The 18,461-nt window shown below is 41.2% G+C and overlaps 1 protein-coding gene across 4 annotated transcripts in view; it reads left to right on the top strand.

Annotated features, from left to right (window-relative positions):
• Window positions 1–723: 723 nt before the first annotated feature.
• The window catches only part of VGLL3 (vestigial like family member 3), a 55,189-nt gene continuing 37,451 nt past the window's right edge, over window positions 724–18,461 (top strand). For 2 of the 4 annotated variants that reach the window (XR_011997306.1, XM_072738167.1), the window contains exons 1-2: window positions 724–1,029; window positions 14,440–14,719. Coding sequence is in view for 3 of the 4 variants with exons in the window: in XM_072738167.1 (XP_072594268.1) it covers window positions 925–1,029; window positions 14,440–14,719 (385 nt within the window). In the remaining variant the exon portion in view is untranslated. Of the gene's footprint in view, window positions 1,030–1,226; window positions 1,362–14,439; window positions 14,720–18,461 lie in introns of those variants that run through there. The other 2 variants (XM_072738170.1, XM_072738168.1) reach the window with 2 other exon arrangements.

Genomic DNA, 18,461 nt, shown 5'->3' with positions numbered 1-18,461 from the left:
ACCGCGTCCCACCGCGTCCCACCGCGTCCCATCCCGTCCCACCGCGTCCCACCCCGTCCCACCGCGTCCCACCCCGTCCCATCCCGTCCCACCGCGTCCCACCCCGTCCCATCCCGTCCCACCGCGTCCCACCGCGTCCCACCCCGTCCCATCCCGTCCCACCGCGTCCCACCCCGTCCCATCCCGTCCCACCGCGTCCCACCCCGTCCCACCGCGTCCCACCGCATCCCACCGCGTCCCACCGCATCCCACCGCGTCCCACCGCGTCCCACCGCGTCCCACCCCGTCCCACCGCGTCCCACCCCGTCCCACCGCGTCCCACCGCCTCCCACCCCGTCCCACCGCGGCCCACCGCGTCCCACCGCGTCCCACCCCGTCCCACCGCGTCCCACCGCGTCCCACCGCGTCCCATCCCGTCCCACCGCGTCCCACCGCGTCCCACCGCGTCCCATCCCGTCCCACCGCGTCCCACCCCGTCCCATCCCGTCCCACCGCGTCCCACCCCGTCCCATCCGGTCCCACCGCGTCCCACCCCGTCCCATCCCTGTCCCACCGAGGCCCATCCCGTCCCACCGCGGGGAGGCGGGAGGGCCTCGCGCCGCTCCAATCCGCCCCGCCCCGCTCCGCCCGCCCCGCCCCGCTGTGGGCTCCGGCAGCACGAGCCCCGGGCCTGGGGCGCGCGTGTGCGGGACTGAGCAGCGCCCCCGCCGCCTCCCGTGACGCCCACGCCGCGCGGCGGGCCGGGCCCCCGGAGGGGCTGAAGATGAAGGTGCCCGCGCACGGGCCCCCGCCGCCTGCCGACCCCGCCCGCGCCCGCTCCCCGCGCGGAGCCCGCGGCCGCCGAGGACCCGCCTTCGCCGCCGCGGCGGCAGGAGCAGCGACCCCGGCGGCGGCAGCTCGGAGCCCGCCGCTGCCCCGGCTGCCATGAGTTGCGCGGGGCTGATGCACCACCCGCAGCCGCATGCAGCGCCCCAGCGCCCGGCCGCCCCCGCGCCCCGCCACGCCCCGGCGCCCCGACCTGGCGGGCAGGTGAGTCCGCGGCGGGGCCGGCAGCCCGCGGGGCGGGGCGAGGCGGGGCGGGGCGGGGCGGGGCCCGGGAGTGCGCGCCGGGGACTCGGGCGACGTCCCGCCGGCCGCGGGGCGCGGAGGATGCTCGGGGCGTGCGGGAGCGCCCCGCGGCCGGCGGCTGCTCAGTGCGGACGCGGACGGGGAAGGGCCGCGGGCGGGCGGTGCAGCCGGGGCCACCCTGGCCGGGCTCCGCCAGCCGCTGCCGCCGAAGCCCCGGGCCGCCCCGCGGGGCCGCCGTGCTGGCTCCTTGGGCTCGGCTCTCGGACGCACCGGGGCGTCCGCCTTGGGAGCCTGTGAGTAAACTTCCTCCGTTTCGGGTGTCCTTTCCTCGCGGAGGCGGAGTGTTTCAGGGCTTTCCTGACTAAGAGGACGGACCGTGTCGCCGGCCCAGGGGAGGCCGCCCGGGCTGCTCGGGAGCGGGGCCGGCGCCGGGCCCCGGGGGTGACTCGGCGGCTGGAGCTGACCCCGGACCTCCTCGTTCACGCTTCGTTCCAGCCCGTCGCAGAGGGGTTACGGCTGAGGCCGCTAGACGCGTGTCCCCACCCGAGAGGTGGCCTCAGGCCACCAGGTGGTGGACCTCACCCCGCTGAGACGACAGCGTGTGGGCCCGAGGGCTCCAGAGCCAGGAAGATGATAGAGCCCCCCGGGAAGGGGCTTCGGTGTGGGCGGCCTGGCACTGGGCCTGGACGTTCCTCGGGCACCAGCAGAGTGTGCGCCGCGCTTAGGGAGTGCAGAGTGTGCGCTTAGGGAGTGCAGAGTGTGAGCTTAGGGAGGGCTGAGTGTGCGCTTAGGGACTGCAGAGAGTGAGCTTAGGGAGTGCAGAGTGTGCGCTTAGGGAGTGCAGAGTGTGAGCTTAGGGAGGGCTGAGTGTGCGCTTAGGGACTGCAGAGAGTGAGCTTAGGGAGTGCAGAGTGTGCGCTTAGGGAGGGCTGAGTGTGCGCTTAGGGAGTGCAGAGTGTGCGCTTAGGGAGTGCAGAGTGTGAGCTTAGGGAGTGCAGAGTGTGCGCTTAGGGAGTGCAGAGTGTGCGCTTAGGGAGTGCTGTCACGGCAGGTGCGGGTGTGCGGGTACAGGGTACAGGGCGCACCAGCCTGCACCGGAGTAGGGTCCTCAGGAGTCCGGGACGGCGGCGGTGAATTTGGTGAGAGAGAAAGTACGAGTCATGCACTCGGAGGTGGAGACACTTAGCAGGGAACTAGATACAGCTTGGAAGTTACCATCGACAGAATTTGTTGACTGGCTTCTTAAAAATTTCTTAGAAACTATATTTTATTGTAGTCTTAAGGGTTTGGCTCTTTATTATAATTTATATAATTAATTTTGATCTCTGTATTCCCTTTACCTGTTTCTTGGCTTAGATTTGTAGCGCTACTCTTTGAAAAGAAATCATAACTTCAGTTTAGAATTTAGGGACTCTAAAATTCAGCTGATTCTGGAGCAAAGTACATGCCCCAGAGTTAGCTGCTAAACAGTATAACCTTAACAGGACCAAGTAGAACAAAAGAGGAAGGAGCCCCACTTTATTGCTATTTTCTTTTCTTTTCTTTTCTTTCTTTTCTTTTCTTTTCTTTTTTCTTTTCTTTTCTTTTCTTTTCTTTTCTTTTCTTTTTAATATTCAGAAGCTTTAGCATTTGAAAGCAAGATTACTTTTAGGAAAGAGAAATGGGAAAGTATTTTGTAATTTATGGTCAAAGGTGATAGATTTAAACATTTTGGTTATGCTGCTTGCTTTTTTTTATTTTAAGTATAAATGGTATTAAGTAATGGAGAAAACCTGTTTAGGTACAAATTAGGCAAGTGAGGTAAAGAGATTCCTGATATCATTATTATGTGTTTTATAAACACTCAGTCCCAGATGAACCATCGTATTACCTCCCTTCCTTTCTCCATCTCAGAGACTGTAGAGGCTTTCCATTGTCAATTGGAATGTGGACAAGCAACAGACTCAAAATTACTAAGCAGGCAGACAAGTATTTTTCCCTTAAAAAATAACTTGAACTATAGAAGTTATGTTTTGTTCTATAGAATTGTGAAAATAATTCCATTAATATATGAATCCGTGGTGGAGGTTAGGGTTGTAATACTCTTGAAGTAGAAAATAAAATTCAGCATCAGAAAAATTATAATTACTAGTCATAAAATTCAGTTGTCAGTAAGAAATGACTCTAGTACTCTAATTTTTGTAATAGCGCTGCAACTTAATCCCCAAATTTCACTCTTTTGCTAAGACCATCCACAAACTGAAGAATGAACTTTCCTTTTTGCTTGAATTGTCCACGTTGTGAGCTGCGCTACTAGTGAATATCAACTTTGCCACACTTTAGGGTTCCATAGGTGTCTTTCGAGTACATAATTAGACTGAGTTGACTCTAAGAACTTAGCTGAGAGATGTGCTTGGAAATTTTCATGTTCCCTTTACTAAAATGGCTTGTTGGAGGTCACTTTTTCTGTTGTTGTTAAGTAAGGTAACTGACTATAACTGGCTAGCGAAATAAAGGGACTTGATAGTGTAACTACTGTTCTTTTACTGTCAGGAGTTTATTTTGATGACCTATATTTTCTATTGGAAAAAAGAGTAAATCAGGAAATTCTTATCAGGCTGACAGCATTTATAGGCTATGTGATGCGTGGGTGAAATGGGACTAGTATTGACTTGGCCCTACTGCAGTCATCCGAGAATACATATTTTGGTTGTTTTTGCATTCCATAAGGTTTTATCATTATTATCCATGAAGATTGTTTTCTCTGTCCATGGGAAGTGACCCCTAATAGCATCTTGCCTGGGAGACAAAAATAAAGGCTACCACTCCTTACTGCATTTGAAAAACTGATTTGTTGAGCAGAAAAAAGAATAGCAAAAAAAGTTGAGAGTTATAAAGAAGGTTTAATGGTCACTGATAAAATGTTAGAAGAGAGAGCATTTCAGCTTTGTATTACTTCTGTAATCAATTGTAGTGGTGTATCTTTGAACTTATTTTCCCCCCCTCAAATTTGTATAGCTCAGAAGTCGTTTTAAGTAAGTATAGCGTAATGGGATGGATTTTATACGTAGGTATATTTTTCCTTTTTCATGTATGATCATATAGCTGAAAATTATTCTTGAAATAGTAGAGCACCGTATTCCAGGCATGTGTACTCTGCTTTTCCCTTAAAAGCACAAGTGTGCAGTTGGAATTTTAAGTTCAGATTTTCGTCAAGCATATTATGCATTGTAGATGGGTAATAGGTTGGTGTTTTAAAGACATAGTTAACTGTATGTATACCAGGGTGTACTGTGATGTGTTACTTAGGCATACAGTAGGCTCATGAAGCAAAATGATGTGTAAGGATGTCTGCAGAGAACATTTTATAGTCCCTGACATTAATGCCTGGAAATTGCATGGCTGTAAGTCTCACAGTGTGCTTTAGCCAGCCAGGATCGGCTGAGATGCTAAGCTCCCTGGTCCCCATGCCCACCATCTCTCTAACATCTCCTCAAGAGAACTCTTGACTTAGTCTCTCAGCACACACTCCAAAGGCATGATGACACTGCAGAACGTGTCCAGAAAGGAATGTGCTTATATTCTAACAGTGACAGTAGGAACTAAGAGAAAGAAATTTCCAAATATGTGTCAGGAAAAATTGAGGGAAATGATATGAAATGAAATCATAGATTCCCTTCATACCCAGGGGACTTCTCATCTTAAATATAGACAGTCTGTTATTGTCTGAAACTGCCCCCCCCCATTTACTCAAAATGTCAACAGTAGAAAGGTACTTAAAGCTTTCAGAATGGTGTAGTTTGTTGATGAGGTGGTGAAAACAGAAAACAAAATCTCCAGTTTTCTAATTGTGCATAGGGCTTCTTAACAATTACACTTTGGATTTCATGTAAGTTAGAGCATATTTACTGTGTCCTCTTCAGGGGTGACAGCTGGGTGGGTGAATCTGTCTGCATGCTTTCACTTAAAAGAATCAGATGCTTTTAAGAGGTAGAACTATTTTCAAACTATTTCTCTGGACTTTGCCACTTTGGTTAGGTCATAAAAAGCTTTCTAATTTTTTTTTTTATTTTTTGTCGAAGAAGACACCCTGAAAAAACATACTTCAACCCCCCTCCTTTTGCAAATGGGAAAATGGATGCTTACAGGGCTGAAGTGGCTAGCCAAAGATTTAAGAGCTCATTGGTGACAAAATTAGGACTACCAAATCCCCTGCTCCCCATCTTTCCACCGTGCCATGCAGTCTCCCAACCTTTTTTTTTTCCTTTTACTATTGCACAATAGGCTTATTTTTGTCTTTAATGCTCCAAATCAACTTTTTGATAAAGAAGATTAATATGCAGTAGATTCTTTGGCCTTGGAGCCTGAAATTCTTTCCAAGTCCTTGGTAGTGTACTTTTTTAGTTTAGGCATTCCAAAGTCCTTTTGAAAGCATTTGTATTATGCTGATGACTTTTGCTATCCATTCTGCGTCCTTTGTTGATGAGGGCTAAATATCCACTTAGCAAATGAACATTTATTTATTTTAAAATCATCTTCAGGAAGTGGTATTAACAGTCAGCTTTAAGTGCCGCATATATTACTGTTACTCCAATGTAAGTTTAAATTCATTAAATGGAAAGAATACAATTATATCGTAAGTAGTTTCAGTACACAGCCAACTTATTTAAGGTGGAAGCTCCAAATTTCTTGCAACTGTAAGCAAGGACGTATGTGGATTTATAAGAGAATTCATACAGGACTTCTTTGAGAAAGAACAGCCCCTGTGCTTCCACACTACAGAATTTAACCTGACTGCAGAGGCTTAGAAGCTTAATGTGCCCCAGAGTTTTATGCTCCCAATAACTTCCCAGCCAGAAAATTCAAAACTAAAGAAAAAAATTAAACTTTAAAATAACTAAACTAAACTGTTGTCTCTGGTAGTCAACCAGAAGAGAGATTACAATAAGGATAGAAAGGAAGGCTTGGAATTCATAAAACCATGCATAGTGAAGATATGTTGACCAGGAAACCAAATGCCAAGACAAAGTGACACTCTTTGGAAAGGAAGAGGTATTTTGGACAAATGCAAAGAAGGCCTGCTTCACCCAGTACTTAATAAAGTCTCCCATCTCACGAAGTAGGGAATGGCAGCAAAGGAAACAAGGGTGTTCAGAGGGTAGAAGCTTACAGTCGTGCACAGTGACTCTTTAGGTGATAGCAAAGATGCTGAACTGACCTCTTCGGGTAGTATATATATTTCTGTCTTGTATCCTTCTGTGCAAAGGGAACTGTTCAATGAGACTAAAAATATTATGCTCAGGACGCTCAGGGCAGATCCTAAAGCAAACTTGTGCATCCAGTCTTGTTGTCTGTCATTCTAAAACATGGGTGCTAAAGTTGGATCTTATATCCATAGGCCCTGTTTCCAGCTAGCTTAAAAAAAAAATCCCAAACTTATTCATCTAGTAATAGATAATCATTTAAGGTATTATCTCCAGAAAAATATTTTATTTTATTTTTTTTCCAGAAAAATATTTTAATTCAAGAAACAAAAGCTGTCTGATACTTGAATTTCAGGTTCTGGCAGACACAGTGAAGGAAATGATTTTGGGCAAAACTTCGCCCTGAATCTTTCAAATAGCAGCTCTTAAGCAGCTAATTTTCTGCTTTAACTATTCATTTAGGAAGACCCAATAGTGCCTTTAATAAGTAGACCCAAGCATCTGCTGCTAACAACGAGTCATATATGCCATATTTCTAGATATTTCAGTGGATACCAGATTGATGCCAAAATTTAAAAGTGTGGTCCGAACTGGAGCAACTGGACTATTTTTCATTTGTCTTGTGCTTTGGTATAAGGGAAGAAAAAGAAAGAAAAGAATGACTTAAACAGGTGTCCTTTTCTTGTAGAATTATATTGTTTTAGTATGCCAAAACACTTGTCCATGGGGGATGGAGTGAGGGGTGAAGGGGTTGAAGGATGCATCCTTTCTTGTTACTATGAACATAGATAAAGGATATACCAAAACAAATTCCTAGGAATTGGGCTAGATGACCCGTGTCCAGAAATGAATTAGTCTTCGATGGTCTGTAGAGTTTTTTTGGCCAGTGTCCTACAAAATCAGAAGAGGCGGCCAACGTAAGAAACAAAATTAAGTGTGAATTTGTCTAGAGCTCCAGCATGTTGCTTATTAGGATATAGAGTTGGACGAGACCTCTGAGATAATCAAGTCTCAGAATTCCTCATTTTCAGAAGAGGAAGCTGGGGGCCAGACAGTTTGGTGACTTACCCAGACTCATGAACTCATTTTGGTCAAATCCTCCTTCCTATTCCAGTTGTCTTCTGTTGTGTTCCCTTCTTGTCCAGATTTCCTTGGAAACAAGGAAATAATAAGTAATTTACCTAATGATACCTTCTTACTTTTCTTATTTAAAAATTTTAAGTATTAGCTACTTGGAGAAATTAGACAAGTGGCCAGATGGATAAACTATGAGGTTCTCCTGTTGATCGTACAAAGCTCTTCCAACAAACTATGAGCAGCTTGAGTTCAGTGATAGGCTACGACTTTCATCTTGTGGCTCCATGTCTTTGCACAGATACTGATAGAAGAGAGGAGTTAATTAGCAATTCGATGAATAACAGATGAATTTTTAAAAATGAAGTCATATCTTATGTCTAGTAATAGGATTATGAAGACATATCAGAAATTCACACATTGGAAACTTGTTTCATTCAAAGTAGTTAAAGAGAGAACGCATACCCTTGTGATGTGATCACTGCTTAAAGTATTTTGGGAATGCAAATTTTGAAATTCTCTCTAAGCATGTGGCACATTTTTTTTTTAACATCATCAAAACTGGAAAGTTTTTATCCTTGGAAAGGATGAGTTTGAGTCTTGATAATGACCAGAATCACTGAGAGGCAAGTGTGTTCAAAAATAGCCGATCAAGTTAATATTATTTTTGGTTTGTCCCTCTCTACTGTTAAGAAAAATAAAAAAACAAAACAAACAGAATCTCAAGTTCTGACTGCTTCTCACAAAATTGGCTCGGCTTACATTTTCCGAACAGGATTTCCAGAAAAATGGAGGCAATTGTATTATGTATCTGACTTGCCAAGGGGACAGTATCTTTTTAGATACAGACTTCAGTTTAATGTAGATGTATATATATATTGAACAGCAGTGCAGCCCGTAATTCTGATACATGTTTACATCTCTTTTTTTTTTTTTTTTGATCTTATAAGTAACTTTGGCTCTCCTTAGTTATGTGATGCCTTTTGATGCCTTGCTGATTGTGGGCTTCTGTTTATTTCTTCAATTAAAATAAATATATAGAATCTTGTTTCCTTTCGTCTATTTTCTTGGCTCATGCTTTGTAGTCAGACAGAAATAGGTCCTAAGCCTGTCTTTGCCATTTACTAGATCATCTTAGCTAAGCTATTCAGTTTTTGAATATGTACACTGGAAACAATGATTTGGACAAAAATTTGTGTGTGTGTGTGTGTGTGTGTGTGAGAGAGAGAGAGAGAGCGGTAAGCAAAATACTATGTGTAAAAGTTCTGTGGCATAGCTCTTCATCCTGACCCATCCTCCCTTCACCTGATTCCTCCTTTTCCAAGCAGGCTAAGGATCAAAATTTCAAGTCTCTCTGAGATATTAAAAAAAAAATCTGTTACTAAGTAAATTCGGAAAAATATGATCAAGAACAAATCAGCTGCTTTTATGGACTTCACACTTTGAAACATTTACTGCAGGCTGGTGATCCTTTCTTAAAGGTGCCAACCTTGTCTTTGAACATAAAAGAATCCTTGCATGTAGAGAAGAGAGCCAGTAAAATTGAAAAAAAGAAAAGAGAAAAAAGAATGAAAAAAGGGCTGTTTCCAAATATCCAATGATTCATTAAAATACTTTTAGTTTTTTAAGAAAAGAAGTTTCCACATATGCACAGTAATCATTTGGCATTTTGTAAGCGTAAGCCTTGGGGAGTTAGTGGTATTTGGCTCCTGACGTGGAAGTCTCTGTTGTCAGGCAGCCCTTTCCGCCTGCATGTCCCTGTGACCATTTGTTCCTGTGGACCTCCAGGCTGGAGGCCAAGGCTGAGGTGGCTGGTCTGGTTTGCTGCCCTGCTCTGCTGCGACCTCTCTTCTTAGAGAGTGAGTTCTTGGAGGAGAAGGTGGCTGTGATTTCAGCAGCACAGGGGTATTTCGCCTGGGGGAAAATTGTCATTACTCTGAAATGGGGATAAGCCACTTAAGGTACACTAAATAAACCAATTTGGAGGTGTTGAAGTCCCTGCTTATGACGTCTTTATTTTGGTTAACAATTCTTCAGAGACTCGCAAGAAAAGCATGAACATTTCTGAGATTTGCGTATTTTTAGGAAGGGATTGTGCATTTTGACAAAACAAAAATATGAACTAGATTGCCTTTTGACCTCAAATCAGGAAGTCTAGGTTCTGATGATTTGAGATTTATTCAAATCTCAGCGTTTTGGATGTTATATATTTTTCTCAAGAAAGAACGTAATGCCAGGCAAGTTTCATTCCAATGAGCAAACACCAAGTGAATACAGAATATGACAAAAGTGCACATAAATAATTCACTTAGTTAAAAATAGGTTAAGAATTGATTTACAGGCACCAAGGCGTAGATATAGGAAAGTAGCTAAGGCTTAGGAGTCTATAGAAGAGAATATTAAGATGGTGTGATTGTCAGCATATGAGTCAATTGCTGTTTAAATTCTGTTCTTGTTTTCTTTGTACTCACAGTTAATATTTTTAAATGTATGCAAATTGTTCAACATCATTAGCCATTAGGGAAATGCAAATCAAAGCCACAGTGAGGTACCACTTCATACCCACTAGGATGACTACAGTTGTAATAATAATTCTTTTTAAAGTCCAGAAAATAACAAGTGTTACTTTTCTGCCAAGGGATGTAAATAAATTGGACCCCTAGTACATTGCTGGTAGGAATCTAAAATTTTTCAGCTGCTGTGGAAACAGTTTAGCAGGTCCCTAATAAGTTAAGCATAGTGTTACCATATGACCCAGCTCTCACATATACCTACCCAAGAGAACTGAAAAGAAGTATGCAACCAAATACATGTATACACGTATTCATAACAGCACTATTTGCAGCAGCCAGAAGGTGGATATGACTCAAATGCCCATGGATAACATGGATAAACAAACTGGTATATACATACAATGAAATATTGTTCAGCTATATAGCTACATATAAAAAGAATGAGGTACTGGTACAATGTGAATCAACCTTGAAAACATGCTAAGAGCAAGGTGCTAGAAGCAAAACAGTCACATACATATGATTCAATTTATATGAAATATCCAGGATAGATGAATTCATGGGGATAGAATGTGGTTGGTGGTTATCATGGACTGATGGGGAGGAGCCAGAGAATAGGGAGTTAATACTTAATAGGTACAGGATTTCCTTTTGGGTTGATGTTTTGGATTAGCTAGACGTGGTAGTTGCATAACATTCTCAATGTACTAAATGCCACAGAATCATTCACTTCCAAAAGGTTCATTTTATGTTAATTTCACCTCAATGAAAAAAAAAGTTAAAAAAATTGGGATATCTATCAGGAGAGCAAAAACTGACAAAAGACACATAATACCAAGTGCTGACAGGGATATCGAGCGACAGGAACTCTCACCAACTAGCAGCGCGTGTGTCAGGTGGTTGAAGTGACTTGAGGAAACTGGCACTATCTGTGAACCACCTCCATCCGTACCTGTGACCCAGCAATCTTCTCTTCACTATATACCCCAAAGAAATGCAGGCATATATTCATCAAAAAACATACTCACATGTTCATAGGAGTACCATTCATAATAGCCCACATCTGGAAACTGGCCAAATGCCTGTAAGTAGATACAGGTACAGTAGATAAATGGATGGCTACACAGCAATGAGATTCAGCAGTCTACAACTACATGAGACAACATGCGTGAATCTCGAACGTGATATTGAGTGAAAGAAGCCAGATGCAAAAGGGTGAGAGCTGTATCAGGCCATTTGTGTAACGTACAAAAGACCGTGTGGCTAATGGACATTGATAGAAAGTGTGGGTGGTGGTTGCTGTTGAAGAGGGAGTAGCTTGAAGGAAGTGGGGCCTCTGGGGGACTGAGGATGCTCTCCTTGATCTGTTGCTGGTTTCACTGATGTACTCAGGTTACATGTATGATGTGTGGCCTTTTCTGTTTATATTGTTCTCCAATGAAATTAAAAGTATGCATTTTAGGGAGCTTTCAGGCTATTTGAATACTTTAGAATTCTTATGTTGACCAGTGTGTATTGATGGTGAAGCTAAATGTGTGTGCCTCTGTGTGTGTGTGTGTGGGGGGGGTAAATGTAAATATATAAATTGGTTCACTATAATTTGTAAAAATTGACTCAACTCTATCTGAAAAAAGTATGAGAGAATGATAGGCCTTATATCCTGCTTATTGGTAGGTGTATCACAGTCTCCCTCTCCATTTTATTTGTTTGATAGTCTCCAAGCAAATTTATTTACTTAATAGAAGACCTATCTTAAAGAGCTGGAAGTGGAAAAAAAACATCTTTTATATTTGTTCAAAAAACTGTATTTAAATAGAGTGGATACATATATTTTTATAAAATCACAGGTGTTTTCCTATTAAAAGAAATAATATATCACTATATATTTATGTAAAAGCATATGTGTATATACAGACATATATTACATATCTATGAAATATAAGGGTATTGGGAATAAATGCATCCATAGACAGGAGAATCATTTTTAGAAAATGGACTAATAAAAGGTATTTTGATACAATGGCTGATTTTGTTCGCTTTTTCCCCATTTCATATTGAATTTTTCACATGTAAATTTTAGACTTATTTGTATCCAACCATTCAACACTTGGTCAAACAGAGTAGTGTGAAATTGTATAGCATTTAGAAAATTGTGTAATAAATTGAAAATCTATAGGTTAAATTCAACTGCCATCAATTAATAAAGATATTACTGCTATTATTGGTCATGGTCACTATGCTACCTTTATATCCATATTTGTAGCTGTAAATCTTTTAAGTGTATATAAAACTTTAATTTTATTTCATCTAAGAGTTATTTGCTAATTGGGATAAAATAAAACATTGCCTTTCCTTGGATAATTAGTACATCCCAGAGCTCTTTCCTTTAAAGAATAAATGTTAAAATTAAACAAATGAAACAATTAGATGCAAAACCTGACTCTCACAAACTGATGCTGAGCTAGACATTAACAGGGAGAAAAAAAAAATCAGTTTCGGAGATAGTAATGATCACCAGTGGACAGTGAAGTCACTCTCTAGATCAGTTTTAACTCCTTTCCTATGTAAAAAAAGTGCTTCTTTTTAATATGTTGGAGTACTTGGCAGAGAGTGTGTATATATGCTTAATGGCATAACTTCAGATAAATATACATGCACACAGAGAAATAGTCAAATACTGTGATTTGACTAATAAATTATAATATTTGTTTATTCTGTAATAGAATTTAAAGTCAGGAATAACTTTAGGGGCCATGTAGTTCAATCCTCTTATTTGTATACATAACCTTTGTTACTGTGGTGTTTTTACTATTGAAGTTAAATATAAACATGTTCAAACCTGTGCAAAACAGATTGTAATAAATATAACCACATAGTCATTACAATCGCCTATTCATCAAAGAGGCATATTCCACTCACAAGAATGAATTATCTATTCATCAACAAGTGATAACCACATTGGCACAGATTTTCAATATAAAGTAATACATATGTTTATAAATAACAGCCCCTACATAATAACCACCAGCTCATAATATGCCTGAACATTTCAGGGCCCACCTCACACAAGAATGATATATTCATTGCTAGGGGGAAAAGGTTCAATTTATTGAATGATGCATTTATAATTTTGAAGTTAGTAATTACATTAGGAATATGACTCTGGGTTATGTGTTTTGATAACATTTGCAAATGTTATGTGTGCTTACTAAGTATTCTAGAATGATTCACATTCTACTCACATTCATTTGCCAGCATGCACTTTTTTCTGAAGTAAAAATGGTACAACAAAGAATCAGATTTTTCAGATATACAGATGATAGAGAGCTCATTTCATCATGAGGATCATAAGTTTTATAATCTTTGGCATTGTCTTATATATATAGTTCACATTGAAGTTTTGCTTATAAAAATAATATATACCCAATGAAAAACATTTGGAAATATTGAAAAGCAGGAATAACAACTGCAAAACTTACCAGCCAGAAAACAATAACGTATCAGTTCGGTGATTTTTTCCCCGCACAATAAATATGCCTTCCCTCCCCTTCTAAACACACATAAATATACTTGTGTATTTTTATTATGTGTTCTGGCTCTACCACTCTTACGCTCTGTGATCTGTGGCAAGTTGCTTCACTTCTCTGTGTCTTTGTTTCTTCACCTATAAAATACAAATAGTAATAATAACGATAATACAGAATTATAAAAATTAAATGAGGTAGTAAATTCAAAGTTTTATGAGTGCCTGATGTCATATCTATTAACGATTATTATAGCTATGATTGTATGTTTTAAAAACATTTTAAAATTATCAAAACGTTCTCATTTTTGTTTGAAAGCCACCCTAGCCATTGGTGGCACCTTGTATTATTTTCAATAAGCCATAATATTATTTTTTTCCCTTCCATGATAATGGTGGCAATTGGAACATCTGCAAAATATGTTCCATGCAAAATGGATCTTCACACAGACTTATTTTGTCATTTTAGTTTGATTTTGGAGAAATGAGTTCGGCACATCTGCCAAATCCTTTTATAAGATGCTACATTCCTGCTTTTATTTTAGTTTATTTCATTTATGGAAAACTCTTTTCTTCTTCACCCCTCCCCCAGGGGCTCCCTTTTGTCCCCCATTCCTCACTGTCCCAAACTTTAATGTTGACGTACATTAAAACTTTAAAATAGAAAATTGATGAAAAACTGGAATGAATCTGACCCTTTTTAAAAGTCGTTCTCAAAAAAAAAAAAAAAAAGTCGTTCTCCTTTTGGTATATTTAGATTCTGAAACAGAAAAACCAAACAAACCTGTCTTTTACACTCTGAAAATATTTTGTCAGATAATGATAATTTATGTTTTTTGTTTTGTTTTGTTTTGTTTTGTTTTTTTTGCCAAATTTGAAATAACAGGCTTTTTTTTTTTTCAGGGTGGGAAGGTTGAAGACTGGTTTGGGGAGGGGAAAGATGGAGTAAAGCAGACAAAGAAGAATCAGTTTGCAAATATATGTTAATATTGAGCTTTTTTAAAGTGAAAAGTTAAGTAGTTAATGCGTTTTTTTTCCAAACTGTCTTTGATACCCTGTTTTGTTTATTCCATCCCAGAAGTTAGCGGTATACAGCAAGATGCAGGACTCTCTGGAAGTCACCCTTCCCAGCAAACAAGAGGAGGAGGAGGAGGAGGAGGAGGAGGAGGAGGAGGAGAAAGACCAGCCTGCCGAGATGGAGTACCTTAACTCTCGCTGTGTCCTTTTCACTTATTTCCAGGGAGACATTGGGTCAGTAGTGGATGAACACTTCTCAAGAGCTTTGGGCCAAGCCAGCACCCTCCATCCAGAATCTGCCATTTCAAAAAGCAAGATGGGGCTAACCCCCCTATGGCGAGGTAAGAATTCAAAAGCAGATGCTCTCCAGGGCACTGTCTCTGTTTCGCAACTGCCTATACCAGGTTCCAGCTGGAGACTTGCCCCTGGAGGATGGATATCCTCTTGCTTTTTAATTTTTAAGGACAGGAAGGAATTTCTTTCAGACAAACAGCTGGATCAGTTTTGTCACATGTGGAATGCAGGGTTGGAAAGGATGCAGTCACACCCCTTAAATTCCTCATGGAAAATAGTGATGCAACCAGCCTGAGTTTGTAGTGGCAGGATGGGGCTGTGAAGCACCATTCCTTAAGCCCCAATGGCCCAATCTGGATCTCTAAATAAAAGGCGTGCCCATATCAGCTTTTAGAAATCAGCTCTTGCTCATTCCACAAGGTGCTACGTGGTGACATAGCAGAAATCTGAGTCTGACCCGGGAGTACAAACTTTGAAAGCCTTCTGTGTTCTCTTGATAGCTCTCTCTGTCCTGCTTTGTTGTGGTGTGAGCTCTTTCCCTTTATAGTCCAGACATTATTGACTGTGTCTACAGGGTTTAGACTGTTGTTTTTACCTTACTAAAGGAAAGCAGTTGCTTGGCCATCCTATTCTCTACTTCCCTCCCTACGGAGGTCACAGAGATGTGTTTGCATCTGATTCCTGGCTCACAGAAAATCATTGGATGACATCTTAATTGGGCAAATTATAAGGTCAAGGAGAAATAGCACATCATTTCAATGATAGTTTGAGAGAAATATGTCATGGAAGTTTGTTCTGAACTCACCTGGTTATAAGAAACCTCTAGTAAAATCATTCTCCATGTGTGCTTTCCAGTTACTGGGAACATGGGCATCACACAGGAGCTTGCTAGAAATGCAGATTCCTGGACCACACCCCAGAAATACTCAATCAGAAACTCAAGGGCAGAGCAAATTGTGTTTTAAGCAGCCCTCCCAGTTGATTCACATAAAGGCTCAAGTTTGAAAATCGTTAACCTAGTGCCTTTAAAAGCAAAGACGCTGGTGCCTAACTTGGACCTAGTAAATCAGTCTCTCCAGAGGGAGACTCTGGGAATCACATCTTAGCAAGTGCCCACAAGCGATCCTAGGGTGAGGAAAGGCTGGCCATCTGTGGTAGGCCACCTCTGGTAGAGGGCAGATGAGAGGTGATATATGGTCATTCCCTTTCAGCGTTAGAGGAATGCTTCTGCTCTATGGTGGGAGAGCTCATGGCTGTAGGACATTGCCAGGCCTGACCTGACTGCTGGCTTGCCCGCCTGCCTTCTGTCTTTCTTCTTAGTACATATGAACAACACTGAGATAGTAGTGACTATAAAGAGGAAGGTGGAAGACAAACCCAAATGATGGAGGCCTTGATAGAAATGAGTTGGGGAGCATAATTGCTTATTTGATTAGTAAAATTTACAGACTTCCCACAAAACTGAGAACTTAGTCTTTGGAAGCCTAAGGTGCTGGTGAAATCAACCAATATTCTGTTTGGTAGCTTGTGCTAAATACTTTTAATATGAGTGGAAGTGAAAACAGGAAAAATTCAATAAATTAGCTGGCTGCTTTAATAAATTAGTCTGATTTATCAATAATAAATCACACCAGGATAATCTGTCCTATGAAAGTACTAAATACAATGCCTACCTTTTTTTTGTAAGCATAGTGGCATATATGACCTAGTAGTCACTGAATCTGGAATGTAGAAACAAGAGCTCGAAATTACAGATAGATGTGGTTATAGCATTATAACCAGGAGAGTTTCAAGTGAGGTGTTGTGTATATGCAAAAACTCTACAGTCCAGTGTTTTTCCTGTCAATTGTGCGACTGAATAGAGAGAGATCCTTGGACTGATGTCCAATTTCCATATAGAAAGGCTGGATAATGGTAATGTTTCTGTAACTATTACTACACTTTTCTTGGGATTCTCCTCTATTTGGCCTTCAAGTTTACCTCCTGTTTCAGTCATTGACATAAGCAGCAAATATTAAGATCCCACTATGTTCTAGGGAGTAGGAATATATTACTGGACAGGAGAGTCTAAGCCTCTACATTCATGGATCTTTTTAGTGGAAGAGACAGATAGTATGTATATAATGAAGTGCTAGGTGTTTTTCTTTGAGTGATGATCGATGGTCTGAGTCTGTTACATGTAAGTACAGACCTGAAGGAAGTCAGAGTGTCCTGGGGGGGACGTTATTTGAGGCAGTGCAAAGGCTCTATGGAAGGACTGAGCCTAGAGTGTTCAGTAGGAAGCAAGAGTGCTGCCAAGAGTGGAAGGAAAAGCAGAGTGCTAGGTAGAGACGAGGATTTTCAGTTCAGTGTATTACGGTAATGCAGGCAAACCCAGCAGACTCTTCAATTTTCATCTCTTCCTCTCCCAGTGAGACTTACATACTACATACCTGGTTTTCTCACCTCATTTTTCCTGATACTCAAGATAATACATTTCTGTCTAGAAAATCAAGAATAAATATGAATTGAACAATTATGACTCAATTAGATGAATCAATTTCATGCCATTTGCCCCAGATGAGAACACAAAAAGCTTCTCAGTATAAGATTTATGAGCATTAAGTATGAAATCTTTGGTTATGGTTTCCTTATTTGTCAAATAAGGGGGTTGCATTAAATAACCTTTAAAATCTTTTCTCTGTAAAGTTCTGTGATTTCAAGTGTATTATTTACTTTCTATTTGTGATAGAACTTTGCTGTAGTTGTTTCTAGTTGTGAATTACTTGAGTTTTGATAAACATATATACTTGGATGTGATTGAAAGGAGATCTACAAAAATGTAATTTAAGATTTAGAAAGTAATATCTTTAAGAGAGGTATAATAAATTGAGATTCCCAGGTTTGGTGAAGAGAGTTGCTAGTAATTTTGTATTAATTGCCAAAGTAACACAGGTTTGGATAATGCAGGCATTGGATTCTGTTCATTTTAGGGTCTTAGTATGTGTGACTATTGCATGACCTTGAATTAATTATTTAAATCTCTCCAACCTCAACTTCAACTATAATGTGTGTTTATTGATACACATTTCCCAGGGTTATCATAAAGATTCTCTAATAATGTGTATGAATGCTTTGTGGCACAGGGCTTTATGCAAGGTGTTCAATGATCAGATAGATGCCTTTTCTCTCTTCCTTAAGTAAGTTTCCACTCATTCGGCACATAGAAAACCAACCTTGGGTTTTTATCCGAAACATTGTTTTCTGAAAGTTTGCATTTCTGGTTAAAAACACAGTGTCTTGGATAAAGTAGCTACTCAGCGTTATTGACAATGTTGATGGCCTTGGTGGTGATACTTTACTTAGGAGCTGCTAGCCAGCTGTATTAAGTCAAAGGGTCTAATTTATGGCATGAAGTTTTTACAGTGCTACACAAGTGCTATAGTGCTACAAAGGAATTTAAAACTGAGTTATGTTTGATTGCAGAATATATGTCCACAGAAAATCGTTAGAGAAAGATAGAATGTCAGCTAATAATGGAATAATGGTCATACTTTAAGTGTGTGTCTTGATGGGTGTTAGGAAAGTCCTCTTTAGGTGTTTTGCAGCTTTTAGGCAAACAATTGATAGGAAATATTTGTACTTCATTTAGCACAATATCACTTCAATTACCTTTTATCTCAGTATATAATCTTATAGGGATTGAATAGGGCTTCTCAGTTGAGAAAACGTTAAGGATCTGATTGCCCTCTTATCCCCATCTAAATAGAAACATTGGCTTTAAATATGTCTATGCATTGATCTCAGTGC

The sequence above is a fragment of the Vulpes vulpes genome, chromosome 15, assembly GCF_048418805.1.
Source record: "Vulpes vulpes isolate BD-2025 chromosome 15, VulVul3, whole genome shotgun sequence".
NCBI lineage: Eukaryota > Metazoa > Chordata > Mammalia > Carnivora > Canidae > Vulpes > Vulpes vulpes.
This window is presented reverse-complemented; position numbering and strand designations above follow the sequence as displayed.